The following is a 21,754-nucleotide window of genomic DNA, read 5'->3' on the forward strand; positions in this document are numbered from 1 at the left end:
ATGGACCAGGACCCCATTGTGCGAGATGCTGTACAAACGGAACAAAGACTATTCCTGCCCCAAGGAGCTTAAACTCTACGTTCACAGCATTTATCTAACAAAAGACGACCATCCTTCCGTCAGTATGAGGGGAACAAGAATAATTATTCCTATTAACAAAACTAAAACAGTGACCATGGTTTATTTAATGTAAAAAAGAACACTACTAAGAGCATATAGTTCAGGGCACTGGGCTCTGGCCTATAGGCAATACAAAGAAACGTATGATCTATTTTGCTGACTGAAAGCAATTGCCAATGTACTTATATTTTTAATGTAATGAGACTTTCGGACTTTAATTCTTTCTGCACATCAGTCAAAAAATAGCTCCTCATAATCCGATGACAAATGTATTTTTAATAAACCAAAGGTAGCTAGCTTAGAGACTGAATAATTGTAGCTAATTTAAATGAAAAATTTCAGATTCTGAATGTTTTCTTCATATTATTCAAAACATCTCTGAATGAAAAAATCAGACAATCATTCTTAAAAAAGTAAGTAAAAAAGCCCATATCATGAAATATAGTTTCAAACCTTTCCCAGCTGAAATGTTTGCTGCTATTTTTACTGGCTAAAGCAAGAAGCCATCCATAATTGATTTTTTTGATGGAAGGCCTACTAAGGGGCTTTAATAAACAGAAGGGGGAAAAAAAGATGAAAAGAAAGTCAAACTAAAGACAAGTTACATTTAAATGCATATAAGAAAAATGTTGTAGCTATATAAGTATGTAAGACTTTCATAGTAGTGCTAAACTTCTTCAGTCTAACACAATTTTATACATATCTTTAAGATCAAGAGAAATGACAGATGTAACCAAGACCATACCAACATTTTATTCCCACCAGGTCTGACACACCTGTGTGTTTTGTGCAGTTCTACTACTTTGTCCTCCATCTCTTTTGTCTGATTGGGTGCAAATTGGAATTCGCTAATGTAATGGTTATTGTGCTCCTCTGAATCATAGTCGCCTAGCTCGGCCTGCAGAGTATATGAACCAAGGAGGGCATGAGTCACAAAAGAACATGGCAGTCGGCCAGAAGCAATATCCTGACGAAGCTGCAGGCACAGGAAATATCTGCAAAAAGGAAAAAAAGTTACTTATGGTAAGCAGAAATATTCCTGCAGGATATTTGTGAGAGCGCACACACACACACACACACACACACACACACACACAAAGCTGAGTAAAATCTGTCCAAACATGTAGTTCCAATAGTCTGTTTTTAAAAACCAAATGCACTGATAGAAGCATTACACAAAGTTCCATTTCTGATAGATTTTGTCAACTAAAAACAAAGGATTTGGAGTTACAGTTTTAATATGAGAATCAATATATCTTTCATAAATCAGTTGAATTAGAAATATTCTGGTTCCCAGTACAAATAAGCAGTGTGTGTCAAGCTTTACATAATAAAACTTGCTTACCAACTCTGTCATGTTCATTTTCAGGCTTGGTACAATTAGGGTGACCAGATGTCCAGATTTTGTAGGGACAGTCCCGATTTTTGGGTCTCTCTCATATAGGCTCCTATAACCTCCCACTTCCATCCCAATTTTTCACACTTACTGTCTGATCACCCTAAGTACCATCCATTTTTAAATGGATGATATTTTTCCTTGAAATCTAGGGTTTGGTTTTAAAACTTCAGTAATATATCTAATTTTTTTTGCACCATGTAATCCAGCCAGTCATGCCATACAACATAGGAATGCATACTATATCAAACAGTGAACACTTGCATCCCTCACGCAAATCATACCCATGTGAGTAATTACATTTATCTTGTACCTTGCAACTCTTGTCCATAAAGCCTCATGCCATGCACACACAAAGTAATCTTACATGACATACTAAACAAAAGTACGTTTTATTTTTTACTAGTTTATTTTGAATTCATAGTGAAGCTCATAGTATTGGGGATTTAGAAAATTTCAAAGATAATCAAGGATAACACTATTTACATCAATTGAACAATCTAAAAGCCCAACTTAATTTCCTGAAAATAGTTTTATAGTCAGCGTGGACAACTAAAGCTAGTGTTCAATTAATCTAAAATCACAAATACAATTAGCTATACTACTACATGTGGAATGAGAGACAATTATAGACTGTATATGTAGTTTGTTTTGTATGTCATATGTTTGGAGTGGTCATTTTTCTCATAAATGGGGAAGCTACTAACTGGTGAGTTAAATAATTTTAAACAAGTACCAATAAATCCTTTATATACACCATTGTCATACAGTCTGTGTTTGCTACATACTGTATTTAACAAAAAATAAATTATCTGGACTATTTCTGTATCCCCCTCAAAACACTTAAGCAAATTACAATGTTAATGTTGCAACAGTAAACCGAGACAACTCTTGAGGAAAAAAAAATTTCCCATTTTCTTTAAACTCTTTCTACTTTTCTCTGTTATCAGATTCTTCCTCCTTGGTTGTCTGAAAAGCATGTAGCACATAGTGGGTGCTATCATAAAGAAACAATAAAGGATAATAATTCTGTTGTACTATCTTAGTTTATCTATTTGTTACCATCTCTAATACCTATCTGTAAGCAGTCAGGATGAGCTCTTACCTGACATCTGGTGGTGAACTGTGGCGAGTGTGGAAAAGAACTTCAGGGGCTGGTCTTGTGCGCATAGGCACACCCACCCCGCCTAGCATGAGCCCACAGCTGCCCAAATGGTGACTTTGGCTGCTGTGGGATCCCCAGTTTCTCTGTTATTGGGGCAGGAAGAATAAAGTGTTGTTACCCAGATTATGTGAATCAAGGCCAGTGGAACTGTTTTATGACAGAGAGACTCACCATCAACTAATTAGCACTCACTAGACAAGGGACATAGGTTCCAAAACCCAGTGAATAGAGAGATTGGGGACAGATTTGTACCTGATGGTATGGGCCCCTTTTCAGGGCCTGGAACACCAATTGCACCACCTCCTCTCTCCACTGTTGAATAGCACAGCTAATTTTGATTCCATTAAGAGTCTAGTTATAGGCTGCTGTGCTGAATTCATTCTGTGCCAATGGTGCACCAGCACTGGGGCTCCCCTACTAGAAGCAGAAATCACTAAGAACTGAAGTCACTAAAGAGCTAAAATTACTGAGCTGAGATCACGGAGTGCTGTGTGTTAACTAGTGGGGGAGCCTGAAGATATATTGCTAAGCAGCTGGTAGAGTGGAGCAGTTTGTGGGACAGTTGGAGCAGCCCACAGAAAAGCGAGTGGAACAGAGGAGTGGAACGGAGCTGAGCAGTTGGTGTGGATGGCTGGAGCGGCTCATGGGATGGCTGGAGGAGTGGAGCGGCTGGTAGAGCGGTGCAGTTCGTGGTGAAGGCTGCAGCAGAACCCCACAGAGAGGCGGGGCAGTAGGCCTTGGACCATGTAAGGTGCCCCTTAACACCTAGTGAGACCCCCTTTCCCTCCCAGGCTGGGGGACGTGTAAAACTCTGCAGATAAACTTTTGAACTCTGGGGCTGCACTGACCAGGGACAGAGACTTTTAGTTTGTTGGGCTTTTGGGTGATTTTGGGGTTGCTAGACTCAAGACCCTGAGGGGAAAAGGACACTCATGGTTTGTGTTATGAATCCTGTTTGTGGTATTTTCTCAATGTAATGCTGCACTGTTTCCCTCCTTTATTAAAAGGATTTTGCTACACTGACTCCGTGCTTGCGAGAGGGGAAGTATTGCCTCCTAGAGGCCCCCGGGGGGTGGTATGTAATTGTCCCAGGTCACTGGCTGGGGCCTTGAGCCGGTTTTGCATTGTGTTATTGAAACGTAACCCCTAGATACTGAACCTGGCCCTTGTTGCTGACAACTCAGAGCAGCAGAAGGGTTACATATCTATGAAAATATTTTCTCAGCAATTCAGTTTATGTTTAATATAAAGTTAGCAAATAAAGCACCTTAACATATTTGAGCTTAGTACTCATATCAATACAAGTTACCCAACTGCTTACATCCAAACATAGAGGTAGCCTCTCAACATCCACTGGCTCCACACCCCTGACCCGTAAGAGGTTCCTTCTCTTTTCTGGTCTCCTCCCTGCTACCATGCTGCTTCACTTTATCCCACCTCTATCCTCATCCTCTGGTCTCTTGCTATAGTTTTTACTTTCTCTCTCTTCCTTCTGGACCCCTTCATTAGCCCCTCCCTCCATTTCAAGTAGCTTTCCCCCTCTCATTTGGGAGCTCCCTTGGAGGACTTATCAGATCCACTGAGTCCCAGGTCTCACCCCAGCTCAGGACTGCTCATGCTGTGAACTGGGGGCAAGAAAAGCTGTGTGATGTCATCATGCAAAGTCTGCAACTCCTACTCACTTCCTGCTGGCTACAAAAAGCAGCAGCACTGCACCGTATAGTCAAACTGTGCTGTGGCAGCAGACAGAATATTTAAACTTCCAAGGCCATCCTGAAATCTGTGCTCAGGGTAAGTACCCCAGTTTCCTCCCACACCTAGGGCCTCTCTGTTCCCTTAATCTATGAGGGAGGGAGGGAGTTGCGGAGGAGAGAAAATCTGCAGTGTGAATTCAAAACACAGGAAGCAAGTAAAGTTGTTGACTTGCAGAATGTACAATATAAAAAACACTGATTATCAAGGTTTATATTAAAATATGCATACCTGGTAATGTCTTCAGTCAACTGTGAAGGATCAGGAGGATAAAACTTCACATTAAAGGTGAATAGCCAGGGTAAACCTACAAATGGGAAATGGCTGATTATTACTCCACAAGAACTTTAACAAGCAACGAAAACAAAGATTTAAAACACTTGTGAAAGGTCTTAATTCCTGAAATGCTAGTCACATCAATAAAAGTCAAATTTAAAATGTAAGAAATTTAGAAATTATATGATAAATAGACAGAAAGTTAACAAGAGTGGATCCTCTTCAATGCCAGATAGTTACACTTGTAAACTGAAAGATCAGACCAACAGGTTAAGATAATTTATTTACTTTCTGAAGAATTTGTTACAATGTTTTTTTTATCATAGATTATGAAAACATCTATAAAAGTATTTAGAGGTTTGAGTTCTCAGGCAACCATAATAATTTGATTTAGCAGCTTTAAAGGTATCTTTTGTTCAAAAACATTTTAGAGGGTTTTAACCCTGAGCAACTTTTTTTGCATTGTTTGTGAAGTAATATAACCAATGTTTTCTAGCTTCTTCTAGGGTCTCTCTCCCCTGTTGAGAGGAGCTCATAAAACAAATTCCTTTTAATTTGAGAGACTGTAGAATCATTCATGGGGAAGAAAAACTGAAAGAACTGAAGTTTGTGATGCATACACTAAAGCATGAAGTAGAAATAGTGCAGCTGTAAAGCACGTTCTTTGCTGGCAAATACTGTAGCCCAACAAATGGCTGCTCTCATTAAATATATAAAACCACATACACATTACAGTTTCTTCTATATTAGAATCATAGACATGTAAGGTTGGAAGGGCCCTTGAAAGGTCAGCATGTCTAACCCCCTGTGCTGAAATAGGATGAAGTAAACCTAGACCAGCCCTGGCAAGTGTTTCTCCAACCTCCTCTGAAAACCCGCCAATTATGGGGATTTCACAAGCTCGCCTAGAACTCTATTCCAATGCTTAACTATCCTTGCAGTTAGAAAGCTTTCCCTAACATCTCATTTAAATCTCCCTTGCTGCAGATTAAACCTATTACTTCATCCTACCTTCAGTGGACATAGTTGGGGTATCATTAAAAGCAACTATTAAGACCATAGAATCGAGCCACCACTCTAAACGCATTCACAGGAAAAATTCTAACAAAGTTGCTTTGTAATGACTCACAAATAAAACTGGACTTCGAGTGAAAAAAACCGTTTAAAGAAGGTAGGAAATGTTGACATTAAAGAATCATGTTTCCCATAACTCTCCCTCATATACTGACTTCTAACGTTGAAATATAAAATGAGTAATTATAACTAGAGAGATTAAGCACTTTGATAGCTATAGTTTTAATGATTTATAATTATGTAGTGAATGAGTACAGATAAGATAACACTTAGGCTGACAAAACAAAGGTAACATATCATGTTGGAAGACGTAAGTAGACATTAATGTCACACCCTCTTCATTCAGCTCTGATCCAGGAATTTATTAAGTTCTTAATGTTTTTGTTTGTAACTTGTACAGAATTTTTTTGAAGTGTTTTCATTACTCAATAAAACAATATTGTCTGGAAAATAATTCATCTTTATTAGTTTCCAACATATGCTGCTGAATGCCTGGTGGTACTGAAGGCACCTACTTAGTTGTTATTGAACACTCTGACACAACTCATAGGATCTTTTACAAATAGTGTCATAATTGTATAGCAAGCACCACAAAATTAATAGATACATTGTCAGTGTTCTATACATAAAATTTGCACCAAGCACCACACAATTCCTAATAGGCCCCCAAACTGCAGGGTCAGGTAGACCATAGCACACCACAACATGTTACTATGGCTCACTGTTAAAATGCTCTTACAAAGCCTTCCTGAGCCACACAGGTCCTGGTTGAGCTCCACTGATAACCCTTGTATCAGGCTGTTCAAACTCAGCAGATAGATATTCCACCTTTACCCTCCACCCAGAGGCAACTTTTCTCCCTTTGCTTCATAGATACTATGCAGGACACTGCAGGCAGCTATAATCACTAGGATATTTTTCTCACTGAGATCCTGTCTTGTGAGTCAACATCACCACTCCTTCAAATGACTAAAAGCACATTCAACTGCCACACTGCACCTGCCGAAACAGTAGGGTTGAATCGTTCCTTGGTGCTGTTAAGGTTGCCAATGTTCTGCTTCATGAGCCATAGAGTAAGGGGTAGGCTGGGTCTCCCAGGATCACTACTGGCATTTTGGCATTGCCAATGGTAAATCCACCAGTCAGGAAAGAAAGTCCCTGCTTGCAGCCTTTTGAACAGTCCTGTGTTCTTAAACATGTTAGTGTCAGGCACCTTCCCTGACTAGCCAACACTGATGTCAGTGAAGTATCCCCAGTGATCCACTGGCACTTGCGTAACCATAGAAAATAGTCCTTTCTGCTGAGTACTCTGGGGCAAGATGGTCTGGTGCCAAAATAGGGATGTGTGTGCTATCACTTCACCGTGGTTCATGAACCCAATCATTGCAAATCCATCCATTATATCCTGCAAGTTGCAGAGTCACAGTCATATGTAGCAGGAGATGATTAATGGCCCTGCACATTTGCATGACAATGGCCTGCACACTGGATTTTTCCAACTCCAAAATGATTTCCCACTGACCAGTAGCAATCTGTCATTGCAAATTTCCACTGTGTGATCGATACTTCCCCTCTGTCAGTGAAGCTCTCACTCTGGTGTCCAGATGCTGGAAGGCTGGGGCAAGCTCAGTGCAGAGTTCTAGGAATGTAGCCCTGCACATCCAGAAGTTCTGCAGCCACGGCTTGTCATCTCAACCCTGCATGACAGTGCGATCTCACCAGTCAGTGCTCATTTCTCATGCCCAAAAGCAGCACTCCACCATTTGCAACAACTCTGTGAACACCACTGACAATCAGGAATGCTGGGACAATTTGTGTAGTGGGGGCTCTGAGAACCATTGAACTAAACTGTAAAACCTGTACATAATGGAATGAACTTCAAGCCAGGGGGTGTGGCAGCACCCCAAAGACCCCTGATAGTTCCAGCACCTATGCCAACAATGTTGAATTGGTTCTCGCTATGCCCTACAGCAATTTGGCCTTCCAAAAAACCATCATGTTCTCCACAGCTCTTTCTGCAGCTTTGCAAATGCTGGAGAGTAGCGCATCCTGTGCTTGCAATGGTCATGACAATAGTGCAGAGTTCTGCAGGCTCCATGCTTTTGGACAATGGCAAGCCCCATAAAGGTTTGTGGGATTTTAAAAATAGGTGTGGAAAACTATGGAATAAAGATGGCATTTGGAGGTGGAAAAAGCTGCATGATGGGAACTTTATCTCACAATTAGTCATCCCAGTGAAACTCGTTTCTGCCCCACAATGCATTGCCAAAACTTCCCAAAAGACAGTGCGCTGGATGATGGTGAGTAGCACACTGGGATATCTACCCATCGTGCACCACACTGCGCATTGAAACAAGCACTCATGTTGAGTAGGCACAGCACCAACGTAAGGAGCCAAGCACGCAAGCACGTACGCAAGCAATATACTACCCATTGCAGCTTTATGCCAACCTAACTTGAGTTAGCAAAAGTTTGAAGTGTAGACATGCCCTAGGTCTGGAGAAAGAAATACAAGCTAAATACAAATTGTGACAAACAGTTAAGCATAAAGGGCAACATGCTGTAGGAGGTTGCTTGAGCTGGCCTGGGTAATAAGGGTTAGATTGTTACGTAAAAGAGGTTTACATAAAAAACCCCATTAAGAGTCAGCTGGCAGATGTGTGTCAGATTGTTGTAATGAGTTATGAAACCAGCGTCTCTTAAGTCCATGGTTTCTGGTGTCTAGCAGCATTATGAATTTAAGTTCCCAGGTTCATCTTTTGAAGCGCGTATGCAGGTTTCCTTTGAAGACGAGTATTGAAAGATCAGATATGTGGTGATGATTTTGTGAAAAGTGTTCGCCCATAGCTGATATGGTGGTTTTGTGTCTTATTTGCTGTGAGAGTTCATTTGATCACATAGTGATTGTCTGGTTTCACTCATATAATTTTTATTGGGGTATCTGATGCACTGGATGAGGTACACCACATGTGATTAAGTATGTGTAGGACCCATGAATCTTGAAAGGTGTGGTGTAGGGGGGTATTTATCATTGTAGCAGTGGAGATGTGTCTTCAGGTTTTGCATCTGTTTTTCAGGCAGAGTCTGGTGCCACTTTTAGTAGGTGCATCCCGCTCCGTGGACAGCTTGCTTCTGATGACTAGCTTGGCAAGGTTTGGGGGGTTGTTTTACGGCCAGAAGAAAAGGGTGTGGGAAAGATTTCTTTCAGGATGCGGGCCCCATCAAATATTAGTTGCAACTATTTGATGATACCTCATATTGATTCGTGTGAGGTGGTAGGTGACAGAGGTATGTGCTATCAGTGTTTTTTTGCCAGCTGTATTGAAGTGGGTTCTTCCAGGGTATTTGGGTGGTCCTTTCCATGATGCAATCTACTTCTCTAGTGGTATCCTTAATTAATGAAGGTGGTTTTAAGTGTGCATTCTGGACTTTCTCTTCATAGCAAATTCTGTGGTATCTAAGTGCTTGGCTGTAGATAACAGATTTCTTGGTGTGTCTGGGGCGGTTGCTGGATCTGTGGAGGTAGGCATGGTGATCCATGCATTTCTTATATATAGTCATTTGTAGGGTTTCACTGTTGAAGTTAATTTTGGCATCCAGGGAGTTGATACTTTGTGGGAATGTTGTAGAGAGAGTTTGATGGATGAGTGGTAGTTGTTGAAGTTGTGGTGGAAATCTATGAGAATTTAGGTCTTTTGTCCAGAGGATGAAAATATAATCAATATATATAAAACCTGGTCACCCTTAATGGCCTACTCAAAACCTCTTTTACAGAACATTATAATCCTTATTGCCCCCCCCCAACATGTGTTACCCCTTACGTTAAACTATCTGTCCCAACTTGTATTTAGCTCAGACACACTGACTTCTCTTCCCAGACCTGAAGAACTCTGAGTAGTTCGAAAACTTGTACCCTCCACCAACAGAAGTTACACTAATAAAAGATATTACCTGGATCCCTTGATGACTACCTGTCCTGTTCATTCACTCTGAAGCACCTGGCACTGGCCACTGCTGGAAGACAGGACACTGGGATATATGGACCTTTGGTTTGACCCACTATGGCCATTCTTATGTACCAACCTTGTCTCACTCATAACTAATTTTTGTTCTGAGAATAATACCGTTTATTAGGTTTGTAGTATTTTGTGGGCCAAGGAATAAAACCATTAATATGTAACAATATTTCAGCATTGTCTTGAACTCTTAAAAAAAAACTATTACCAATTGGAAGGGAGAAGAGTTTGAGTTTATGAATTACATGCCAAATGAAGCATTGTTTAATGTCTAAACATGAAAATTCTCAAAATTTTGAATTTCTCTTTACATTCAAATCTTCTATCAAGATTTTTAAAAATGACTAATGATTTGGGGTGCTTCGATTTTTGGATACCCAGCTTGAACAACCTTCTAGGAATTAGATTTTCAGAGGGAGTGCTCAGTACTTTCTGAAAGGCTGGCCTCTGAGGTGTCAAACTGAGGTACCCAAAGTCACTACTTGCTTTTGAAATTCATGGCCCCTTGTATCTCACAAGATATTTCTATTCACAAAACATCCTTAGAACAACAAGGATTTTTGAAGTGTTTACAGTGATGCATAAAGATACTAACACAAGAAAGGATCAAGTTCAAAAGGTGTCACTGGGGAAAAAATGTCTAATAGTAACCAATGGGTCAAATGCACATACAATCAGCATGCCATTTTAATGTAGCACTATTGAATGAAAGCCATAACGGATGGAAACAGGTTAATCTATTCTCTCCCTGGGAACTGGCATCAATTAAAAATAGTTAATGTTTAATTCTCTGAAAAGGAAAAATTTATCAGCATAAACTCATAACAGTAAATATAAACATTTCATTCCAGTTATGGGGAGAGGCAATACACTTGTAGCTCAAATATACCAGGCTTCTGATATGTCTTTTTGTGAGAAAAGTCAATAATGGTGAGTACAGTCTAACAATAATACTGCATGAAAACTACCTGATTAAAATAAAAAAAGTTGCTAAACGAAAAACAAAGGTAAGCAAGAACACTACAGAAGTACATGGACTGAAAGAATGTACAGAGAATTTAATCATAAGAAAACTTTAATTGTCCTGCTATGAAAATACTAATTTTCTGCAAAAAGAACAAGCGTATTTGTGGCACCTTAGAGACTAACAAATTTATTTGAGCATAAGCCACAAATACGCCTGTTCTTTTTGTGGATACAGACTAACACAGCTGCTACTCTGAAAATAATTTTCTGTGAACAAAAAATAATAAATAATTACTAGGCATCTAAGTTAATAATTAAGAGAAGTGAAAGAGTTCCCCTCTTGAGACGAACAGGGCAACTGACATCTCTCTCAATGGTATTCTTTCACTGTTCCAACTGCAGACTCAGCATTAGAAGAGTCCACTGGTTGCCTTTTAGGTCTGGTATACACAAATAAAAATAACAACCCATTCCTGACACCCAGTTCATCTGCACCTGGTTTATCGGCAACTGTAGACGGGGGGGGCAAACAAAAAAAACCTGTTCAGCATCTGTCCCCAACCCCTCAAATATAGTGAAGACTTGCTTAATGCTCAACTCAGTTTTTAATGGTTTATACTTGTAGTTAAACCAGGTGTAGATGAACTGACACTTAACCCATTACTGGCTCCTATTAGCAATGTGATGTTTTTTCTAGGATAGATCACAGTTCTTAGAAGGCTCTTTGTAACCAGAAGATCTAAATTTTGTTTGTTTTAAGTGAAAGCTTATCTTCTGAAACATAAAATGCTCCTGGAGTTTGAATCCATGGGATATGTGGAAATCCCAGGTGTATACATCTTCAGTAGTACCACAATTTATTTAGATTATTATTACAGCCACAAACAAAATTCAGTAAAGCTGTTTGAAACTGACAAAATCAACAATTTCGCATTAGTCACAGTATGAATTGCTGGCCTTCTTATATTTTAAATGGTAATAGGAAAACTGTTTTTCCTTTGAACATAAGCTAAATGTATTAAACTGCTTGTGTACAGTCTGATTCTGTACTTCTGACTTAGTTTACGGGTATAGCTCATGTGACAACAACGTGACAAAATTATACAGACAATCAAGTTTTTGTATGCAACTTTATACTGTGATACTGACATTATAAACTGCTGGGGAAGGTAAACAATGTTGATATTTAAATGATATTTAGAATTTTGTCTGTACTAGTGCTCTGTTTATTGGTGCTTAATAGTATGGCCTACTGAAATGTCAAGAATTTGTCTAGCCAACTTGCTACCTCAAAAATGCTTCAGAAGCAACATTAGACACATTCATCAAGGAAAAGAATGTAATAACCAACAGTGCACAATTAACATGATTCATCCCATCTATACTGGAGAATCAGTGTTTTATCCCAATAAAGGCATTCTTGTATCTTTTACTGTTGGTGTATATGCTATTTTTATGGCTCAACTAATAGTTTTGTGGTAATGTGGCAAGAACAAATAAATTAATGGCACACATGTAAATAGGGCACCCGAAATTAAGGAAATTATTTCCCCTCTGTAATGTATTGCCCCTGATATTGATCTAGGGAGTCAAGACAATCTATATCCAGTCCTTGTTCTTAACCCTCTCCATGTACTTAGTCCAGCCTACCTCATGGACCCTGTCCCTCTCCAGTCACACAGCTGATGAAAAAAAGTATCTCTTCAGCAACTTCTCCTTTCCTTTGATTACCCTTATCTGTCACTCCATCTGAATTTCTCTCTCAAATGCAGAGGTTTTCCTTATCTATATCTCTTAAAATCTTCTTTTCCTCTTCACACCAATTCATTTCAACTCCATTTAACTTTACAAAGCCTTTGAGATAAAGTTTATAGGACAGATGTTATATAAAGCAAAATTTCTTTGTATACATCTTGATGCACAGGCCCTTAGCCATACAGTTCTCCTTGTTAAATGAAAATCAGCTACAACTGAGTTTAAACTGAAAATTTATATACCAGCAACTCTAAGTAATATAAAGTCTTGAAAAATTCCCAACTCATGGACTACACATTACACTAGTGTTACTTAAGATTTTATTTGTGAAGTAAACATAATTTGATCTGATGTCTGATTTCATTTGGAAGTTCATCTAATTAATCATGGCATTACCCTTTCTTATCCATCATCATTTCTGAGCAGCAAAGGAGATTAGCCTACATTACAGTATGCCTGCTAACACTATTGTAATTCACCCTTACAGAACTAAGGTAGAATTTTTCCACACTCAAACTGCACTTACGAACGAATACATTCATTTTTAGTTCCCTAGCCAGCCATTCTTATACCCCAACCCTTCACGCTACAAAAGAAAGGAGCTCTGCCCAGCTCCATCACCTTCATCCCTTTTGCAATTCTGAACCTGTATCTAGTCACTGGTGTAAATGTAAATCCTGTCCCAGCAGTACCAAGGGACAGAAGTTCTGGGGACCCTGAAAAGGCTAAATCAGGTTTCAAAGGCTGTCACTCACTCTTGCCTCTTATTGGCCAGTGGAGTTTTGGGAGAGGGGAAGGAAGAGATAAACAGCAGGGCAGAAGGAAAGTTTCCCAATTTCCTCCTCTGTTGCAGGAAATTCCTGTGACTGCCAGGGAAGGGGTTGGGGGGGGGGGGAGGGAAGTGTCTGGCTGCTGAAGCCACTTAGATATGTATTTGTTTGCTTGTTCCCACCCTCAGCTCCCTAGATGATCCCTGATACATTTTGCCACTACCAGTTTAAATGTTTGAATGATTTTGCAAGATGCCATGAACGCTGGCCTCAAACCAGCAGAACATTTAAATGTGTGAGTAATTTCATTGAATTCAATAGGACTACTTACGGTTTAAAGTTAAGCACACAGAATCAGAGAAGTGAAGGGTTGGAAGGGACCTCATGACATCATCTAGTCCAGCCTCCTGCTCTTAATGCAGAACTAAGTAATAACTAGACCATTCCTGACAGGTGTTTGTCTAACCTGTTCTTAAAAACCACCACCAATAGAGATTCCACAATCATTCTAGGCATTTTATTCCAGTGCTTATCTACTCTGACAGTTAGGAAGTTTCTCCGAAGATGTTTAAATGCTTTGTTGGATTGAGACTTGGGTGTTCACCACCTTGCAGAATCAAGCCCAAGTGCACAGAGACATGGGAAGGTAGTGGTTTTAAGAGATGCCAAGCCACCTGTGCCATCTGCTTTGGTTTCCCTCCCTGATATCAGAGATGTGCTTTTGAGCAACATGTGTCCTACACCGATTCCCAGCCTGAAATTGAGTCAAGAACAAGCAGCAGGGTGGTGAGACATACACTGGTGCAGGCTTGAGATCACAGAACTTTCAAGGGGGCAGGCTTGAGTTTGCTCCACACAAGAATCTTACTTGCCAAGAAACTCTCTCGTTCTCTTGCATTAGGCTCCAGATCCCTTCAACTTCTCTTCTAGCATATGTCAGAATCATGTGTTTCTGGGTATTAGCAATCTGAACAATCCAATTTATTAAGGGTGAAGTACCTTTAAGTATTTTCACTAACAGCTCAGGATATAAATGTGCTATTACTCATCAAGATCTCAGACTTCAAGACTCTTTCCAGCAATAAGCCTTTGCCTCCCAAAAGAGTTAAAAAGTGATCTAATTATTTTTAAAGTTACTGGAGTATCCAGACAGCATCGTATGTGGTTTGGAATAATTAATAAATACAAACAAAGGGTTCAGTCTATGCTGCTATCTTACTGTACAAATCTCCTCAACTTCCTGTCAGATAGAGGTGTTCGCCACAAAACTTATAACATCTCCTTTAGTGTTTTGCTAAAAACTCTTGATCTAGATGATACTGCAAGATAGAGATATGTTAGCCCCGTTTGTTAATTTGACTGTTAACCATCTCCCAGAGCCTACATTAAATGAAAACTGCAATATTGTTATGTTTGCTTTAATAGTGCGGCTTTAGTGTTAGAAATCACAGACACAGGTCCAGGCAACAGAATTCGGCTTGCCGGTGGCCATGGTAAGCCATAGCCTTTCGGCTTCTGCAACCTTCATAAAAGCAGTGCCCTCCTTTCCCATACCAAGCAAAGCCTGTTGAGTGCTGTGGTTTTCATGTTAACGTGCAGCAGCAGAAACCAAACTAAACCCCCTCATCCAATTCTCTGGGATAATAGCTTTACCCCTCTCCCCACTGCGGAGCTGGTATCAGGAAAGATCCCTGCTAGCCAAATGCGAACAGCATAGCACCAATGGCCCCTACTCCTCCACCGCTTGGCTAACTGCGGGGAGGATTTCTTTTCAGCCACAGGCAAACAGCCCAGTAGGAATGGCCACCTCTGAATGTCCACTTAATTAAATTCCTGTATTTCAACCAGATTACCATGAATGATATCACTCTCCTGAGGATAACAAGATAGATAAAGGGATGTTGCTTGAATGTCAGCAAACACTGGGACCATACACTATCAGGCTTTGTCATGCAAGGATACCAGATTACTTGCTACTAGCAGGGCATGGTAAAGTGTCCTACTATGGAGGGCAGAATAAGGCTACTGTCCCCAGAAACCTTCTGCAAAGGCTTTCAGAGTACCTTCAGGAAAGCTTCATGGAGATGCCCTGGAGGATTTCCGCTCCATCCCCAGACATGTTAACAGATTTTTCCAGTAGCTGTACTGGCCGCGAATGCATCCCAAGTCCTCAGGGCAAATTAATGATTAAAAAATGCTTGATTTTAAACCACGTATTGTATATACAAAAGGTATACTCACCAGAGGTCCCTTCTATGGCTTCATTATCCGGGATACCGCCTTGGGAAGGTATTTCAGTCAGGGTGAGAAAAAGCTCCTGGCTGTTGGTGAGAACGTTGTGCTGTGTGCTCTCCTGAAGCTCGTCTTCCTCCTCATCTTCCCCATCCACAAAATCCTCAGCCATGGCTGAGAGTGCCCCCTCCTCAGAATCCACAGTCAGGGATGGGGTAGTGGTGGCGGTCCCCCCTCTAGAATTTCATGCAGCTCAGCATAGAAGCTCTGTCCCAGAGCATCCGTTTGATTCTTTGGTTTTCTCGTATGCTTATCTGAGCTCCTTAACTGTCATGTGGCAATGCGTTGAGTCCCTGTTGTGGCCTCTCTCCATCATGCCTTTGGAGACTTTTTCAAATGTACTGGCATTTCGTCTTTTGGAACGTAGTTCTGATGGCACGGAATCATCTCCCCATACAGTGATCAGATCCAGTACCTCTCATACGGTCCATGCTGGAGCTCTTTTTCGATTCTCAGACTGCATAGTCACCTGTGCTGATGAGCTTGACTGGCCAAACAGGAAATGAGATTCAAAGTTTGTGAGGCCTTTCCTGTACACCTGGCCAATGCATCTGAGTTGAAAGTGCTGTTCAGAGCGGTCACAATGGTGCACTGCGGGATAGCTCCTGGAGGCCAATACTGTCGAATTGCATCCACACTAACTCTAATTCGAACTGGCGATATCGATTTCGGCGCTAATCCCCTTATTGGGGAGGAGTACAGAAATCGATTTTAAGAGCCCTTTACGTCGAACTAAATGACTTCATCGTGTGGATGGATGCAGGGTTAATTTGATTTAATGCTGCTAAATTCGACCTAAACTCATAGACCAGGCCTAAGTGAATAAAGAAACTCGGGATCAAAGTGCAAGAGTGAACCTCTTGACTGGACATAGTGTGCTCAATTCTAGTCAGTTACACTGAGACTTATGCACAGATCTGTAGATAAAACCAGACCCAGTAATATCTGGTTCATGGTGGCAGTTTAAAAAGTAGTTTGACAGAATTTATTCTTAAAAAAGTTTCTCACACAGTCCAAATCAAGTTGAAATGTGTTCTAGTCAGGACACCCTGACAAAGGAGTCAGGTGGTCAGTGTTATGTGAGTAAAAGGGAAGCAACACCTCTGCTTCAAATATTTGAACACATTATCTGAATTATATACATCTAAAAGAAACTATGTTCAAATCACATTCCACAAAAAAGGCTGATATATTCTTCAATGGGGGGGGGGGGGAAGTTTAGAGTTAAGGCTGAAACTAATCTAATTCACCACTTGTACATCCAGCTACCTACCTACCAACACTTAACAGCCCATACTGATGTTTGGAGACTTGCATCAACAAGAAGAACAATAGTGTAAATCAAGATAAGCAAGTTTCATCATGACCACTATTCAAAAATTGTGTTTGAATTGTTTTCCTGCCCAACCCTGACCCACGTGGTTTATTGGGTCTGGATTTTACTTCCAAAATTATTTCCAGAAGGCAAGGACCATGGCCTAAATTTTGAAAAAAGTATAGTGATTCTGGCTGCCAAATTTAGGAAACCTTAAACGGGCTTTGATTTTCCAACATAAAATGTGGGCGCTCAGCACTTTTAGAAAATCAGGTCCCTTTTACGGGGTCTCAAGTTGTGCACCCAAAAACTGAGGCACCCATAATCAATGGACACTATTGAAAATTCAAGCTTTTACCTTTATGCATCATGAACATCTACAGTGCTAACAACAACAAAAGCAAATGTCTTAACTGTAAGAAGTGTTCATGGTATAAATCCAATTTAGATAAATTTTAAAAACATCTACACAACCAGAATAGCCTCTATCTAGTATGTTTTGACAACTAAAAAATGCTGACTGGGGGTCACTAAAGTAGTTTATCTCCAGTGCAAACCTGTATATAAAAGTTTATAATGTTGAGCATTTGCCAAGGAAGTGCAGCCAGTGGAAACTAAGAAGTAGATAGCAAAGTAGAAGAGATGTCTTATTAAGTTTGCGGACGATACCAAACTGGGAGGGATTGCAACTGCTTTGGAGGACAGGGTCAAAATTCAAAATGATCTGGACAAGTTGGAGAAATGGTCTGAGGTAAACAGGATGAAGTTCAATAAAGATAAATGCAAAGTGCTCCACTTAGGAAGGAACAATCAGTTTCACACATACAGAATGGGAAGAGACTGTCTAGGAAGGAGTATGGCAGAAAGAGATCTAGGGGTCATAGTGGACCACAAGCTTAATATGAGTCAACAGTGTGATACTGTTGCAAAAAAAGCAAACATGATTCTGGGATGCATTAACAGGTGTGTTGTAAACAAGACACGAGAAGTCATTCTTCCGCTTTACTCTGCGCTGGTTAGGCCTCAACTGGAGTATTGTGTCCAGTTCTGGGCACTGCATTTCAAGAAAGATGTGGAGAAATTGGAGAGGGTCCAGAGAAGAGCAAAAAGAATGATTAAAGGTCTTGAGAACATGACCTATGAAGGAAGGCTGAAGGAATTGGGTTTGTTTAGTTTGGAAAAGAGAAGACTGAGAGGGGACATGATAGCAGTTTTCAGGTATCTAAAAGAGTGTCATCAGGAGGAGGGAGAAAACTTGTTCACCTTAGCCTCCAATGATAGAACAAGAAGCAATGGGCTTAAACTGCAGCAAGGGAGATTTAGGTTGGACATTAGGAAAAAGTTCCTAACTGTCAGGGTAGTTAAACACTGGAATAGATTGCCTAAGAAAGTTGTGGAATCTCCATCGCTGGAGATATTTAAGAGTAGGTTAGATAAATGTCTATCAGGGATGGTCTAGACAGTATTTGGTCCTGCCATGAGGGCAGGGGACTGGACTCGATGACCTCTTGAGGTCCCTTCCAGTCCTAGAGTCTATGAGTCTTTTGGCATTTTTTGGCATTGCTCTGCCCAGCCTCATGCTACTTCATACCATTGCTATCCTTATTACATACTTCGGAAAGCACAAAAATTTGAAGGGCTCAAGCCACTGCTGCTCTACATTGACTGACATTACTTTGTTACTAATGTATCAATTCATTAAAGAAAAACTTTACATCAGTACAGTGGACAAGTCTTCAACATCCGTAAACTATAATGTGAAAATCCGATTACGCTCATCCACATTTAAATAGGACTTTGAATATTAGAAGTGTTTTGCAATTCCCGCCCTTCCACCTTGCTTCACTTGAAAGTTTGACCCCAAGTTTCTTCCAGATGAAGAGGGGAAACTGGCAGGGGATCATTCTACTGTGTCCATTAGAGGGGTCCTTGAAGAGGGATGGGAAAAGGGACTGAGGGGAGGGATATTAAACTGAAGGGTGTATCCAAATTCCTCCATTCCACATTGATCTGTGCTAATATGTGGGTCCAAACATGCAGAAAGTGGGATAACCTGGTGGGTAAAAATGAGATAGGAGAAGCTGTCATAAAGCAAACTGGTAAGCTATCTGACAAGACAGACAAACAGACTGCTTGCTATTTCCAGACTGTCTACATGAGCTTGCTGAAGATGAAAAGTGAGGAGCTAGTCATCACCTTCTATAACTCTCCTCTTTCCTCCTAAACTGGTTAGGCTACGTAGGCATAAAGGACTGGTAACAGTAGAATGATTGAGGGGAGGAACTGCTTCTTTTTAGGGAGTAGACTGTAAATCCCCAAAAACTTCAATGTAGCCTGAAAGTCCTTGAGACTGTGAATCTTGCCATCAGTCTGCTGAGAAAAGAGGGTCTGTTCCTCAAAATGGAGATCCTGAGCAGTCTATAGGACCTCCTGTGGAAAATCTGATGATTGCAATAACAATATGTAGGTGTTCATGGCTTCAAATGCCATAGCCCTAGCTACAGAGTCTGCCCCGTGCAATGAAGCCTGGAGAGAGGTCCTAGCCAGCAGTTTACCCTCTTCCACTATTGCCCGAACCTCTTGCCTGACATCTCCTGGTAACCTGTCTGCAAACTTGAGAATATTGTCCCAGAGACTGAAATTTAACTTACCCAGCAAGGATTCCTAGTTCAAGATACAAAACTGGAAACCACTCAGTCCTTTTGACTGTTGGCAAAGAGAAGATAGGATTTCTCACAAAATTCTAATGGGTTCCAGAATGGTCTCATTTATAATGAGAGCTATTTAGTATATCCCTTCTGATCCCAAAATGTCCATCAACCGGTAGGAGCTCTCCTGAATTACCTCCACCTGTATGCCCAGGAGGAAGGAATCCTCTTGAATAGGTCCTGACAGGCCCTGTATTCATTCTGAAGAAGCAAAGACACTCAAGATTCCACTGCCCCTTTGGGCGATGAGGAGGAGGAACACAAAGCAGGTTGAGTGGAGCCTCAACTCCTCCAAAGGAGATTCTGCTGGGCCTGCTCAGCATCCTACTCAGTACTAGGGGTAAATTCCTGAGCCTCTTCACACAAACTATCATGGCATCTACTAGGAAACCTGGAGGGAGAAGGGTGCAGGAAAGATCTGGTGGTGGGAAGAAACCACCTGGGTTCCAATATGGCAATTGGTAGGGCATTGGACCAAAATCTCTTTGGTCCCTCAATCAACGTGGAACCTCTGCCAGATACCAAAGACAAAATCCCCTCAATGATGAAGAGTGACGCCTCCTATCTTGGGAGCAAGACACACATGACTAAGTCTCTGATTCTGAAGAACAGCCTGAGTCATCCAACCAGTAGAGCCCCGCATGGATTCAAAAATTTTCATCTGCATCTGATCCAAGTTGGTAAACCAGTGCTCCCAAAACTGTGGGGTGCACTCCCATAGGAGGATGTAAAGGAACATTCAGAGGAGGCATACAGGGAGGCTCAGGCCAGCCCCCATAGGAGGGAGAGTGGGGGCAGACAGAGCACCACCCAGCCACACACTGATCACAGCCTAAATCCAGCCCCAACCAGTTCCGCTCTGGGCCCTGCTCCAACCTCAGCCTAGCCACAGTTCCATTCTGCCCCCTGCTCCATCCCAGTCCAGCTCTGCATTCATTCCCTCTTTACCCCCAGGCCAGCCCCAGCTCTTCCCTCACTCCCCAGTTCAGCTCCTAGCTCTGCTTTCAGCCCAAGCTCCTCTGCTGAGCCAACTATGCAGTAATGGAGGTGGGGGAATGGACAGATTCCCATTACTGGTAAGGGGAGGGGGGCGGCAACAGAAAGTACAACTGTATCCACAGATGAAAATATATATCTGTGGATTTTCACGGCTCTACCGACTGGGGCTGTGGTACCCTCAAGTGACGAGGACCACTGTTGAGACTGGAGATGATGGTATTGAAGGAAGCATTTTGACCTTGCCTCTAGACAGCACAGGGCAAGGAGGCGCAAGAGGGTCTGATGCTGGCCTCGGTACCAGAAGTTGATCTCTACCTATAGGCATGTCTGATCCAGACTGAGAGTTCATTGGTACCAGATGAGATGTCTCCTATACTGCTGGAGAGGCTCTTATCCACAGGCATAGGAGATCCTGTGCCACAGTATATGCCTCATATGAATCAATCTCTGATTCTGAAGAGGAGCCTCAGTTATCCTACTGGAAGAGCCCTGTGCAGATACAAACATCTGGATCCGAATCCAATCCACGTTCTGCAAAAATGGTAAACCAGTGGTCCCCAAACTGTGGAATCAAGAAGGTCCCCTGACACTGTTGTTGCTATACTGAAGGGTTTGGTACATCAGCAGGTATCAGTCTCAACTTTACAGGCACAACTAGTGCCAGAATTGATGACCTGACATAAGATGCTGTCACAACATCAGGGAGCACCTCTTCTCAGAGGACACACTACCCTTTTTTCCAAGCCTGTTTATTGGTTGACAGTACGAGGCTTCTTGATCTCTTGGAGGATGTAGTCCTTCAAAGCACCCTGTCAATGCTTTCTTTGAGGTACTGGGGAAGGAGAGCGGCACTAAGATGCAGCAATGTATGGAGAAGCACTTCTGACTGAAGTAGATACAGGAAGGTTCTGATGGTGGACACAGAGCTGCTCCATTAGAGAATATACAACTAGAGCTAGATCTCTGTCAGTGGAAGAGATAGGGTGAGATGCAGAGGGGATACTCAGCATTACTGGGTAGGTATCATATGAACTCTGGATTGTTGAAGTGTACCTACACACGATTTCAGAATTCAAAATGGGTTCCAATAAGAACTGGATGTTTGTTTCCGTGACACATGTTTTTCATTATGCCCATCTTCCTCTTGTGT

At 41.3% G+C, this 21,754-nt stretch overlaps 1 protein-coding gene across 1 annotated transcript in view; it reads right to left on the minus strand.

The window, feature by feature from the left end:
- EPB41L2 (erythrocyte membrane protein band 4.1 like 2) overlaps positions 1 to 21,754 on the minus strand; it is a 271,001-nt gene that overhangs the window by 63,311 nt on the left and 185,936 nt on the right. Inside the window, 2 exon segments of the mRNA XM_030556298.1 lie at positions 897 to 1,115; positions 4,665 to 4,740. Of these exon segments, the coding sequence (XP_030412158.1) occupies positions 897 to 1,115; positions 4,665 to 4,740 (295 nt within the window).

Source organism: Gopherus evgoodei, chromosome 3 (assembly GCF_007399415.2).
Source record: "Gopherus evgoodei ecotype Sinaloan lineage chromosome 3, rGopEvg1_v1.p, whole genome shotgun sequence".
In the NCBI taxonomy this organism is placed as follows: domain Eukaryota; kingdom Metazoa; phylum Chordata; order Testudines; family Testudinidae; genus Gopherus; species Gopherus evgoodei.